The sequence below is a fragment of the Vidua chalybeata genome, chromosome 3 (assembly GCF_026979565.1).
Source record: "Vidua chalybeata isolate OUT-0048 chromosome 3, bVidCha1 merged haplotype, whole genome shotgun sequence".
In the NCBI taxonomy this organism is placed as follows: domain Eukaryota; kingdom Metazoa; phylum Chordata; class Aves; order Passeriformes; family Viduidae; genus Vidua; species Vidua chalybeata.
The window spans coordinates 84,751,907-84,766,340 of NC_071532.1; the positions used below are offsets into that span (position 1 = coordinate 84,751,907).

Here is a 14,434-nt window from a genome sequence, read left to right on the forward strand (position 1 = left end):
GCATGGCTGGCAGTGGAAAGGGAGAGCTAGGACTGCTGTTTGGAGTGCAGCTGCACCAAACTAAGTGGTGCTTTTTCTTGCTAACCCCAAATAATTGTCTGGATAACTAGCCTCCTCCTCTTCAGCAGGCAGGACTGCCTATAAATACACAAACTCATTCCTGGCTAAAGTTGCAAGCAGGCTGTGCTAAGAAGTGCTTGGGAAAAACAGCAGAGGCAAGACCAAAGGCACTAGAGCCTACAACTCTGTTATAAATGGGTGTATCTACCTGCCTTGGCTCCAGCTGATCTCCCCAAAAAAGAAGGTGTAAGTAGTGAAGATTGAGTACCAACAGAAGAGATCTGATCTGAGTAAGAAAGGTTAATGACACCAGATAGCAGGGGCAGACCTGAAAAAGTAGCTGTCAGCTGCAAGAGTGAAGCTACAGAGAGAACATGCTTTTGCTTTAACACCCCCTACACACAGCATGACTAGCCTATGCATATTTAAGCCTGGTCTTCTGCTTACACTTAGAAGGATAATTAGATAAATAAGGAGCTCTTTTACAGTATATAAAAGCTGTGAACATTCACAAATTTTAAGTGAATCAGTAGGGAAATAATCAAAAACCTTATTTGCACCACATCAGAAGACTTACTAGCATTTTCAGAGACTGGAAATTATTTTTATTAAGTCTCAGGACTTAGACTGTATAATTAATGTCCAGTTAAAAAAAAAAAACAAAACAAACAAACAACAACAAAAAAACCAAACCAAGAGTATGTACAGCTTAGTCTACAACTCTCACATTTTCTCTAATAATGAGATTTTTTGTAACTTACAGATTAAATGGGGTTAAAAATAAACACAGTTTAAAAATACCCACATTGCTATCTGCTGAGTCATCACTATATTTAACAAGATGGACCAAAGACCTGTGACTTGCTAACCCTGTTCCTATCAGATCCAGCTGGGGAGTGTTCAGGTATTCCTTTTAAAGTGCTAGGAGAGAAACAAAAACCAAAGCTTATAAAGAGAGATGGGTCTTGCATCTGGCTCAAGACAGAGTTGTTGAGAGGATACCTCAAGCAGTGATATGGATAAGTCAATAAACATTTTATTTAGGTGAATTCTAAGCTTCATCAAAAGAAAGGACAAACCAAACCCAACTTAAAAGAACACGGAATATGACCGGGAGCCCTTCTCAGACTGGGGAGTTGGTCTAGGTGCCTTATAACCAAGCAAGGAAGCCTGATATGGCAGGAATTCACAAACTTTCCTCAAAACAGTGAGGAAAGCTCACTGCTCCAAAGCAGAAAAGCTTTGCATTAAACCAATGCATCAACTACAGCAACTTGAGGTTAAATCATCCATGTAATTTTCATGCAAAATAACAAAAATGGAATGAATGATCATCAATTTTTTAACAGTAAGACTGAGATTAGAATTTGTACCTCTGATGAAAATTCCAAGAACACTAGTACGTACGTACTAGTACTACACCTAGTGTACGTATCAGACTAGTAGAAAAAAAAGTAGAAAAGTTACAACAGTGAAGAAAATATTGCTATTATCATAAATATTTTTCATTAAATAAAATTGTAATATTTAAGCATGTAATGAGATGAAAAAAATATTTTGGAAATTTTAAAAAGGAAGTACTTAGTTCCCTCATTACCCCATTACAAAACCTGCATTTTGATGAATTCACTCTTACCCGTGATTTACATGGTTAACAATAGAATTACATACCAAATATTATGGGGAACTATATTCTTAAGGAAGAGAAACTATCTACAGAATAGTTTATAATACAATCATAGAACCCCAGAATGGCTGAGGTTGGAAGGAACTTCTGGAGGTCATCTGTTCTAAGCCCCCTGCTCACACAGGATCACCTAGAGTCAGCTGGGTAGGAGTACACATTTAGTTGTGTGTTAGAACAAAATCAGCATAAGCTTTTTAAAAAGATGACACTTAATTGTGATTAAAAAAGTTGGGATGCTGTAAAGAATGTATTCTTGGGCATAATATGAATTCATGTGAGTATTTCTAACTTATTTTTAGGGAGAAAAAAAGAAGTAAGGCTATGTTATAACTCTTTGATCTTTCAAGAACTCTAATTGGTTAATGAGTCATGACTTTCCTTTCCATGAAATCATATCAGCTATCTTGAATCACTAAGTGTTTTTTTTTAGTCCTCCTAACACTTTCTCAACAAACCAATCTCAAGCTTATGTAATTTCCTGGTAGCATAGCGTATCCGTCTCCACATACTAACAGTAATGCAATTATTTATCGCTTTCTAAATTTAAAAAAAGTTCTCTGGAAAGAAAAATAGCCTATTAAAAAAAGAAATAATTTCAAAGTTTATGCTCCTTTTTGACTTAACAGATATGTGATGGCATTTCCTTTTCAGACCTTCAAGTTATCATATACAGCCTCACTACTAAAGTACTGCTAGAACTTCCATTTTATATTTAGTCCTTTTGTAATACATTTTCTTCCAATGCCTCTGTCCATATGATTATCTTATTAGTTATTGTCCTTATCATATATTGTTCACAGTTCACATTACAAGATAATGACATATGCTAAACATTCTAATTCTCAGCAACTTAATCTCAGAGGAGATATCAAAAAAGTCAAACAAACTACTGCAATAGAAGATTCACGTCCCAACCCCCCCTGTTTCCAAATACCACTTTTACCCATAAAATGAGTGAGCATTATCTACTAATTCTGTACAAGTCACTGTTAGATGTCCATCCTGAGCAAGAGCAATAATTTCATGCTGCAATTGCACATGCTGTACTTGAAAGTGCATCCACCACGGAGTGTCCTCAGCACAAGAATTGGGCTGGAATGGCACTTCTTCCCTGCAGCCTTGACAATCAGGTCCTGTTAGTATATACACTCCTGGTGAATACTATTATACTTTTTGTTTCATTTCATAGATTAATTTAAACTGGCAGTCACCTAGCATTCTGAACTGCTCATGTAAGAGACAGATCCAGTAATAGGAAAAAAAGGTGTGTAGAGTCATGGCCCCTTGGTAATGTTATTTGTGTTGTCACTTCTCAGGAGTGGCCCAAAGCAAACGCCATGTGCCTTAACCAATGGATATTTTTGGGATATGCATTCATAATTATTTGAGTAAATCAATACTGCTCAGCACAGATTATGAGCATACACAGTTCTTACCAAACTCTCACAGAATCATAGACTCGCAGAATTGTTAAGGTTGGAAAAGACCTTCAAGATCATCAAGTCCAACCTAGCACCACCACTGTATCCACAATAAACCATGTTCTCAAGTGCCTTTGTACACTTCCAGGGATAAGGACTTGACCACATCCCTGGGCAGTCTGTTTCAATGCTTTACAAAACTTTCAGTGAAAAAAAAATTCCTAACATCTAATCTAAGCAGAACTCTCAGCAGAGTTCACAAAGGAAACTTAGTAAAAGAGGTAAATCAAAGTCTATCAAGAACTTCAAAAGTAACATTTTTAATATAGGTGTATCAATAATTAGTAGTCTAATCCCTAAAATAAAAGATACGTGAATTTTCCTATGAAAATTAGAAGCACAATGCCATATTAGGAACAATAATTAATAAGTTATTCAAAGCCTAAATTGTCATGCCCAATCTCAGTATATTTTTAGGATTTTTTTTTAAATAGAATTTTGAGATACTGGAACTAGTCACACTGACTAAATCCAAAAACAACATGATCTCTTGCATGTGGTTCTGTTAATATACCAATATCTGTACATCTTGTTTGTATAGATTACAGATCGTTTCTCATGTTGAAGTTTATTAAATCATTCCAAGTTTTGAAATGAGTTTGTGGCATGACAAATATTCACTTGAGACAGGCAAGACTGCAATCAGCAAACTTTGTACACTTAGGACTGAACTCAAATTGATACCCAGACCTCTAAGTGAAAAACCCAGAGCATGGACCATACTGCCCATTTAACATCAAAGAAGTATTTTAAAAATTTTGTCAATTTATCTCCATAAACAAAAAAATACTTTATAGCATGATGATAAAAACTGCAAAGAGCTAACCACATAGAAATGCTAGAGGCCAAAAATCTTTCAGAACCAAATGAAAATAAATGAAAATCAGGGTAATGAAAAAAACACCAGACAGTTTCACTGTGAGACAGACCATGAACTATTTTTAGATATAAAACCTAAAAACTCAGAAGCAAGGTGGGGGAAGGGTATGATATCTCTACAACATGTTTAAACAAAAAGTCCCAGTATAAGGACAGATATATCAGCACAAACATATTTTTGTAGGTACAACTTTAGTTAAGAGGAGAAATGCCTGACAGCATAGCTAAAGCGAACTAGATTACACAGTGTTAAATCACAAAAGCTAGAAAACGAAAGATCTGATTTATTACAGGGTTGTTTGTTGTTTTGGTTTTTTTCCTATTGGCTGATAAATTACTTTTGAAGCATGTGGCACCATTGCTTCAGCTAGAAAAATTAGATGCATTTTATAAAGACACTTGAATCCTCTCAGCTCAATCAGCAAAACTGATAAATGATCTTTCAGTCTCTATATAGAGCATAATGGGGCTACAGTGTATCCTCAGCTGCGTGCATTATGCCCAGTACACATCACTGAATTCTGTGTGGTTGCACACAGCATGGCTGCAGATACCCACAGCTATTCTGGTTTTCCAGAAAACCTCGTCTATACCGATTTTGCAACCGCGCTTTTGTTCTAAGACTGTCAAATGCGGATCTTATTAAAGACTTAGATCTGCATCCTCCTTGTAACTCATTTTTGACAAATTTTACTTCAAAAAAGGTGGCCAAGATAAAGCAAGAAAACACTGCAAAGATTTTAAAAATCAGCACGTTTGGCAGGTAGTAAGAGGTGTGTAAACTTTTCTGAAAGTTCCCACACTCTAGAATTACTTAAGGCTCCTTCAGTTAACATACTGCTAAATTGAACAACTTTCTTCAGAATTTGTGTCCAAGTTTTTGAACAAGGATCATTGAGAAGCATCTAGGTAAATTTCTCCTGCTGAATCTGGAATTCTAATAACACAACAACTTTGTCTTGCAATTGTAGTATCTATGAAAATCTATGCTTTAGATTTTGCTATCTTAAACAAGAAATCTGAAAAATAGTTTTGGCATCCATATCAGATGAAAATAGAAAGGAATTCCTTACAGGAATACATAGCAAAAGTGAAATTGCAGATGCTGTTGTTTTAATTGGAACACTGGGATTGTTTTCCACAGGGCAGGTTAAACCATTAAGGTTAACTCAACTCAAGGTAGAGTTTCAGGGTTTGTTTTAGCTAAAGGCAGTGCTTCTGGGGTTGGGGACAGTCTATCTTGTTCCTTCCCCACTGTAACTGCTGAGGTGATACAGCCACAGGGATCAGCTGCCAGCCTTGCTGAACAGAGACGCTGATGCTGACGTGGAGGAAGTGAGATGAGGCTGAGAGATGGGTGCTGTGAAAGCAAGCTCCTCATTTTTCTTCCAAATAATATTTTTGGCTTTGCTTATTTGGATTTGTTTATTGCCTGCTATGAGGCACATGGGATTCCACATGAACACTGCTTGTCTCCTGCACACTCTCGTTGTGGAGCAGTGCCCTTAAAGCACACACCTCACAAAAGCCTCTTCCCTTTATTTGCAAGTGCTTTACAGCAAGAATATCATCACTAGGAAATAAAAGGAAAAGGATGAAGTCTGCTTCATCCAACAGTGTTATACCAGTTCAGCTGGTGCGACACTGCTCCACTAAGTGCTCCGCTCTCAGGGGAACACACTACAGATCAAAGAATTCTAATTTGTTACGGTCAGTAGCTTGATTAAAAAAGATTTTTTAACTCTCTGTTCCCTCACAGTGTGCTTTTAATCTAAGTGCTATACATTTTTAAATGTACTCTTCCCCTCTGCCACCTCTGTCTTTAGCTTTGTTTTCACAATTCTTTCTGCATAGTAAATTACATGTTAAATTGTAGGATGATCCAAACTCAATATGGACATCAAAATCCATTAATACTTGAATGTTGAATTTTATAAAAATTGCCATATTTCTTGTAAATTTTCAGGTAGAAACAAGCCCCAAAATGCAGAAAGACATCGACAGGTAATTATTCTTTAAAAGAAGCATTGGTCTGTCATTTTACATAGTAAGAAGCCCCATTTTTCTCCATAGTTGTGAAATTAAATAATTGGTATTTATGAGGTGGGTACAACACCAATTTGTTCTTTCAACAATAATCACTGTCTTTTCCTTCTTTTTAATTTATAAAATAGATTAAGTGTTGAAGTTTCTGGAAATAAACACAAAATACACTATTTCAGGATAAAAGAAAGGTTGAATCACTACAGCTTCTGATCCACTACTTTAAAAGACCTGAAGAAACATCAGAATTTCTACTACATTCAGGCTCCCACACTCAGAAAGCAAATTCCAAAGGCAAGGCCTTTTTCTTGCAAATACCCTGCAACCAAAATACCAGACATTTCAGTCTTAGCATTGTTGGCTCCAACTGCTCAAATGACCTCAAATAAACGCGTGCTATAGTAAAGGAGAGGTGTTTTCTTGCATAAACATCTAATATTTTAACAGACTGAAGGCTAGCAGGATTTTGTGTGAGCTGGTTTGAATAATTGTAACTACTGCCTCAAAACTGGGATAATACCTCTGCCATTTTCAGTCACACTTTAAAAGTCTTCAATGAATTGTTTTGGAAACCAGTGATTATCACATGTATCTATTCTATACCATTTATAAGAAATAGGTATAAAACTTCCTAAAATGCTTTTCAAGAAGACTGTTGAAACTATTTCTGCTGCTCAAAACAAATGCTATGTAAAAAAACAATAAAAAGTCATGCCCATGAGGACCTTCATGGAGAGCTGAAGTTTATGAAAGGGAGCCAGTATTTTTTAGTTTGGTGAAGAGAGTGGTCCCAGCAGATACAGACAGCAAAGCAAATGGTTGCAAAATCACATAGAGATAGGTGATTTGGGAAAGAAAATTGCTAGCTATGAAAAGGCTTCTAACAGTGAGCACAGAAACCGCCTCACCTGATGCCAGCAGTGCTCTAGGAAAAAGGAATTCCCTCCACATTTTTTTTGCAATTAAAAAGGTTAGCACTAAAAACGAACAGAAAACCCCACATTATTCATCACCAATTTCTGTTCTTCGCAGAAAGAATCCTCCTGCCTGGAATTTACTGAGGCAAGTGGGAACAGTATTTCTTCCTCCAGTAACTAGACATCCCAAGGAGGTGAAACACTTTCTCTGAAATATGGCCTGAGCCACAGCTCTTCTGGCAGCAGTGAGTAACAACTTTGCTGGTGGAGTTTGTAGTCCAAATACAGTAAAAATCCAAGCTCTTTCGTAGTATCTTACCACGAAAGGGGAAGAATTCCTAAAAGAGTTGTGAGAGTAATCCCAACTGCTGTAACTCAGATCATTTAGCAGCCAGCTATGATAATCTCCTCAGTAAATTAATATGGTTTGTCAAGCCAAACAAACTACAAAATAAGAAAGCTGTGACTGTGCCATGAAGATTCGCTGATCATGAACATCCATTTCAAAAACATTCTGAAACTCATCCGAAACCAGCTTATTATCTCCTTTATTGGTGCTTTCAGAAGAGGAAAAAACTGGCCCACCCCAGAAAAGTGCGAATGAGGAACAACTGATGTCTGATGCATCTTTAAAGAAAGACAGTGAAATTAATTTGTCATAGGGCTATTTACTCTAAGGCAACTGTAGAACAAAGATTAGCCTAAAAGGCTTCACATCCAGAAGTACTGAATACTGCTGGCAGGTTTAAAGGAATGCTACCAGCACAGAGCCCTGCTCTCCTTTGTCAAGCTCTGTGACACTCTGGAATACACTACATGGGCAGTACATGTTGAAGTCTGGAGAAGAAATATGACTCTATAAGGTATTTGTTGAGATAAAACCAAACCATTGTATAGTTACTCTTATTCTATGATTCTGTGAAAAGCTCTGTTACACTGCTTTCCTCAGGAATAACTTCTGTTAAAGTTCACAAAGAACTTCAATAAGCAATTCACAGTTTTAATAAGGAAAGTATTACTGGCATTACATTAATATTTTACAGTCATTTACATAAAGCATAAGAGCTATCCATCTGCTATCACAAGACAAAATATATACAGAACTGCATCACAAAAAGAGATAAAAACCTACAGCTGAAGTCCAACATAAATAAACATAATCAATTTCCCAAGCTGACAGTGCATTGTAAATTATTTACAACATATAAATAGGTGAAACACTACTCCAGGTCCATTGAAAAAAACCAAAATGGCATCAGAGAAGAAAAATGGCACAGCATAGCTTTCTATTACCCACACTACAACTGAATGAATGAAATGCAAGAGGAGATGTGCCAAGTGACTTGATACTTGCTAGTCAGCTTAATCAGATACTCTCAATTTCCTGCAGGATGGATAACAAACACTGTTCTGCTGCTTACTGCACACCACGTCTACTGAAATATTTTCTGAGGTAGAATGATCCCTAAAGCCATCTAATAACACGAGGAGTCTGGAACCACACAATGCAACATAATGTAAGAGAAGTAGGTTTAAATAAAAATAATTAATTAAAATATATTGTACATGGCTAACTGAGATAGTAAATTAAAAGGTTATGAGGACAGATACCCAAGTTTCTGACTATCCTTTATTGTAACCCTACCATGTAAAAACCCAAAACCTGACTTCGTGCTCCTCACTGCCATCTGCCCTTATTTTAAAAAGACATCCTAAAACTTCAGAAGAGTTTAAAAAGCAACATACTTAAAACAAAATTTTAAAAATCTATTTGTCCTAAGTGTTCTCTTAATATCAGAAAGCCATTTTATATTCAACAAATTGAAATAATTAAGAATAGAATTCATCTTTTAATGACATGCATTTGTGTGAAGAAAGGTTAATAAAGGATGAGCAAGATTATTGCCATGAATAACAAGGATTTAATTTTAGAAATTCTGCAGTACTTGAATGTTATTGAAAATACTTTTAACCCTTTTATTGTTCAGGAAGATATATGTATGAGGTACTACTTACTTGCACAGCAAGCTGACTGACAATCTTATCTTGTTCCTCATTATCATCAATAACATGATATTAATTTTCTGCCTAACTTTATTCATATATTAGCACTGATACGCATTTTATTAATCATCATCTCAGTTGCTTCATCCAGCTAATTTTTTCATCCATTAGAGATGCATATTTCTAGGGAAAACTAGAAAGATTTTCTCTTTAGCTTTTTCTTTAATGAGGACGCACAGAAGAAAATAACAGGGACACTGAGCAATGTGAGAACCAAGAGACCATGAAAGCCAAGCCACCTCCTTTCCAGGTTTACTCCTAACTGAAACTCTTTAGCCCCTGCCCAAGTAACACTGACAATGAGGAAAAACTAGCTAGCCAATTTTCTCTCCTTCCAAAAAGCTGATGAGATAAAATATAGGAAAAAATATATAATATATAAAAAAAAAAAAAAAAAAAAAAAAAAAAAAAAAAAAAAGCCCTGATAGTTAGGGCTTTGTTAGCTCGCAGCTATCAGCCATGGTGTGAATTCCCCATTTTCATTGCCTTCATTAATAAACTGTTTTCAAAAGAAGAAAAAAAAAGGCATTAGTATTCAGGCCTACTAAATAAAGCCAAGAAAAAAGCTTTATGTTTTTCAACCTCAACATGACCTCTCAAACCACTTCTGAAACCACTCAGAAATTCTTAGAAATCAATACTTTAAATCAAGAATTTTCCTTCAAAGTAATATGAATTTTAAATAATTAACTCTTTTGCAATTTCTAGCTCCTGTCTGCTCCATTTTTGGCACTGATTTTCTCACTGTTTCAAAATAAAGTGAGTTCACAAGATACATTTCTTAGCACTACTTAACTTCTTATTCCTAAAGGAAAATTGCTCCACATTTTTTGTTATTGCCTTGATTTTCTACCTTTCTATAGTCTCATGTTTCCCTCAAATTCCCATAAATTGGAAAAAAAGCTTGTAAAAAAAGGGATTTTTTTTTTTTTTAAGGAAAGCTTTCTTACTAAAAATGTCTCAAAATATTTTTAGTAAAGACATTTATGGGTGGTACCTACTATCTCCTGTTCCTCTTCTAAAGACAATCTGGATAATACTGGAAAGGTCTAATAAAAGAGCACTCTTTTCGTCAAGTAATTTTGTCCAGTCAATTTTCCTTCAATAGCTACCATCCACCCAATGTATTTAAAAAAAAAATAGTGATTAGTTTAACTTTGCAGAATTGTACAAGCCTAAAATCTTGCACTTACAGTATCTAATATATCAGAAAAACTTAGAGAACTTAAATGTTCTAAATTGCTAGATAAATTCTTTCCATAGTCACACTCCTCCCACAAAGATCACTTTGTTTTGTGTCTGGGTGCCTCCAACTCTTCTCTTCTTCCTTCCCCCTGGCCTCATGCTACTCACAGTCCCTCTGTGCTATGCCCAGGATCCAAGCAAAGGGGAAGTCCAAGGACCAGGTGTGGTTTTTTACTAGGCAAGCTGGAGCCAGACCTCTTGCAACAGAAAATACCCAACCTGAAGACATGGGAATACAGTTGCTTCCCCCGTCATCACAGGAACACGCTGTACAGAAACCACAGTCCCATGACTCAGAGCACATCTCAACCAAGGAGCTCTGAGATGATCCTCTCTCTCCACTGAGCTCAGGGAACTTGAAACTACATTCCTAACTGCTTCTTGACATTTCCTTGTCCCTATGCAAACTGAAGTCCATCCAATCCAATTGTGCCTTATTCTCTTTCACTGTCCTTTTGATTTTTTATGCAGTCTCTGCTTTTCATCCCACCCTGTGCCAGAATAGGATTTTGCCTCCTTTCTCCTCTACACTGAGTGCCCACTATTGTGTTGCTGCTCAAAGGGAAAATGTGAATACCAGGAAAATAAAAAAATAGCATTCAAGGAAATGGTGATACTCTCTCTTTTTAATCTTGCCAGCAGTAGTGAGAGAGAGGACAGACAACTTAACTGGGGGGAGATTAGTATAATACTTCCTGTCATACCATGAAAGTTATATGTTTCCTTTGGTTTATAAATATTAATGTATTAACAGTAGAATTTTCAGTATTAGAATCATGATTTGAGAAAGTACAATTCACAATTAACTTACCATCTAGGTACTCTCAGATTCCAGAAGGAAAGTACACCAAAATCAAAATGCTTCCCACAGGAAAAAAACTGAAAAAGTCTAAAAACAGCCATACTGCTTTCTGAGGCATTCTTTGGATACATGTTCAGTGATTCAGTTAATTAGTAGCATTGAGTCTGAGCTCTATCTTTTAAAAGCTAAGCATGAAAGTAGTATCTTACCTTGTATCTCTAATGAGAGGTGCACTTCCCAGTTTAAAGCAGATCTTTTCCCCACCACAAGATGTTTGCCTTAAAGAAAAGCTTTCTGCCAGATCAAACCCTGTAAAATAGAACACAATACGATACAATTATGATGGAATTTAAAACCATAAGTAAATAATCATTTTTAGCACACTTGAATACAAGCATATTGGCATTTCTAGAATATTAGACTGACAAGCTATTTTGAAAAGTAGAACTTGAAGTCAGAGAAGCTTTCAATATTCATTTTATTAGAACTATTCATGCAAAATTCACATGGTAGATGACTTTAAAACCTGAAAAATGAATTTGCTTTTATCATCTGAATTGATAAGAAAGCAGGATGATTGGGAAAAAATGGAAATTAGAATGGGAAAAAGTTAGAATGGGAAAAAATGGAAATTAGTGTGGCTGCCAAACTTGAACCAATACTTTCAAGGAAAAACTTGTTCTGATTTTAATGCCACCTTCCTGGGAGCAGCAGCAGCTTTTGGTGCTTGGGGATGGCATTCTGTCCTAACCTTTCAATTTTAAAGCCAGCTTCAGTCAGACTATAATTACATGCAGTAATCATTACCAGCTAATTAATACAGATATCCATATTAGCTTGGTCATTTACCTGATACACCATGACTGTCTCTGTTGATTTGTTTGAGATCCATTAAAGGACACACAGCACCTTCAAGAAAACACAGTTTAGTATCTATGGTAAAATGTAACAGGAACTGAACAATCATGGCAGTTATGGTAATATTGACAGGAATGTTTCTTTTTGTTGCTTTAGGATATGAAAAGTAGTAATAAACCAAATTACAAAATCTAAACAAGAGCAGATTTTATACTACACTTCCAACAATATAAGCAAATAGAATTTATATCACATTTTAATTCAGCTGTTTGTGGTTAAAGTTCATATAAACTTTATATGAAATATAGCCAGAAGAAAATCATTGAATTCTTACCATGCTGTTTCCATTTACAACACTCTATAAAGCAGTAATATCTGTTCCAAATTATTTTTGTATTTCTCACTGTATTACTAGAAAATATTTTTCCCCATTCATGAATATGAAACAATATTGTATTTTGGGGAAAAAAAAGCACAAAAATTAAGTAGGACAGTAAGTCTGAACCAAAGTATTTTGGTAAGCAAACAGAATGTTCTAAAATTTGGAACATGGTAAACTGAGGTTAAATCTAACTGAACCCTTAGATAAGACACTGTATTATTAATATGCAATACTAATTATTATTACTTCTTATTTACATTAAGTCCTTTATGCTCTTTTTTTAATAGATATACAGGAATGCCCACTTTTAAGAAGGAAATACAGGAAAATGTCACTTTTGTGCAGGGGTCAGAAATAAGGCTTGCTATTTAACAAGTTTTGCAAATAGCCCTGCTAAATTCTAAAAAAAAACCTAGCACATTAAAGATTACAAGTTATGATATTTGGCCTGTCAACTTATCAAGCACAGAGCTTTGTGAGCTGATGCAACTGAAAAAATATCCAAAGTGTTTCTGAAGCTGCTGAACAGTGGAGGTCAAGGCACTTTCCAAACCATTAGTTAAATGAAGAAAGTAAGAAATGTCCTACCATTAACCTGGAAATCATCTATATTTGAATGTTTCATGAGAGCATCGAGACCAAACATTGTTATTAAAAATAGCTATATTTGTAACCTTAAAGCATGTGAAATTTGTCATTCATTCTGTAGTTATGTAGAAAGCATATTATCCTTCAAAACTCTTAAATGTTATTAAATATATTTTAGTATTTGATCTGGACTAAGAATGGTTAATTGGAAATAACTAGTAAAAGTGAAACTATATCATCTAATACAGACATAAAGACACCTCCTGGTGTCAACTATTTCAAGACTAGACCAGGCTAAACACTTTTTTTTTTGTAAGATTCATTAATTTTCATGTGCTTTGCATGTAAAATTACAGTTACAACTAACAATTGACTACTACAAGTAACATCACAGATAAATTTATTTACTTCTAAGGCTCTAAGAGAACAGTTTTTTTCTTTCCCTTATATAGATCCATCAATACATGGATATGCATGTTTTTCCCTGTACAGATAGAGTTTCATGATAAATGAGATTGCATATATATGCATGACAAACTCTGTAAATTCCTGTTCCCCAGAAAAGACGCTGAACTGTAAAGAATATTCATGTTGAAAACTCTGAAGTGAAATCTTTCATCATTCTTGGTTAGCAGGAAGTTTTATACAGTGAGAAAAGCATTTGCTGGAATTACACAGTAACATAGCAAAAATTTCAATACACCAGTTGATATATACACACATGGGACAGAAACAGGCTCACCTTAGGTGCCCTTTAGTTCACAAACCTCAACCTTCAATCAAATACAGTTTATTAGTGTATAGAATTCTATACACAGCCACTCTAAACCAATGAATGTTGTTAGGGTACATTTACGTAACTATAGCTCTAAGAAATAACCTGGCGTAAAGGAAGCCATTTATGGCTGAAGTCACAAAAGAATGTCAGACATACATGGAGAGATGTTTTTTCTTAAATCTACATGTTTCCTAAGGGGCTTTTTCAAAAATATTCAATAAATTTCAAGGCAGATTCTCTTTTTGGTTAAATTCTTGATAATACTTAGAAGACCAGACAAAGAGTATTTATTGCTGATTTTACCCTAAACTGATGTAAGCTTTAGAGAACCTGGGACACAACTGTGCTTTTTTTTTTCAGCATTAACTTACATGAGCAGTGAAAGACTAGAAAGTTCGAGTCCATTCCCCACAGCCACTTTCTTCCAAGTCTAAATAAAGACTCAAGCCTTAATTTTTGTGTTATCCAGATGATAGCAATGATTCCTCACATGCCACAGACTGGACCTATTTTTATCAGTGGCATAACAGTCACAGCATAGACAGGCCATTTAAGTGTTAGTTATTTATTTGTATTCCACATCCTCAGAAGAACTGAAAGAGTTATGGTGAATCTTCTACTGCATGCTGCTGATGCACTCCTTTAGTTCA

General features: G+C 35.4%; 1 protein-coding gene across 1 annotated transcript in view; it reads right to left on the bottom strand.

Annotated features, from left to right (window-relative positions):
* COL19A1 (collagen type XIX alpha 1 chain) overlaps positions 1-14,434 on the bottom strand; it is a 194,809-nt gene that overhangs the window by 150,635 nt on the left and 29,740 nt on the right. Inside the window, exons 5-6 of the mRNA XM_053937526.1 lie at positions 12,028-12,087; positions 11,388-11,487 (exon numbers count right to left, since the gene is read on the bottom strand). Coding sequence (XP_053793501.1) covers positions 11,388-11,487; positions 12,028-12,087 — 160 coding nt within the window. The remainder of the gene's footprint in view (positions 1-11,387; positions 11,488-12,027; positions 12,088-14,434) is intronic.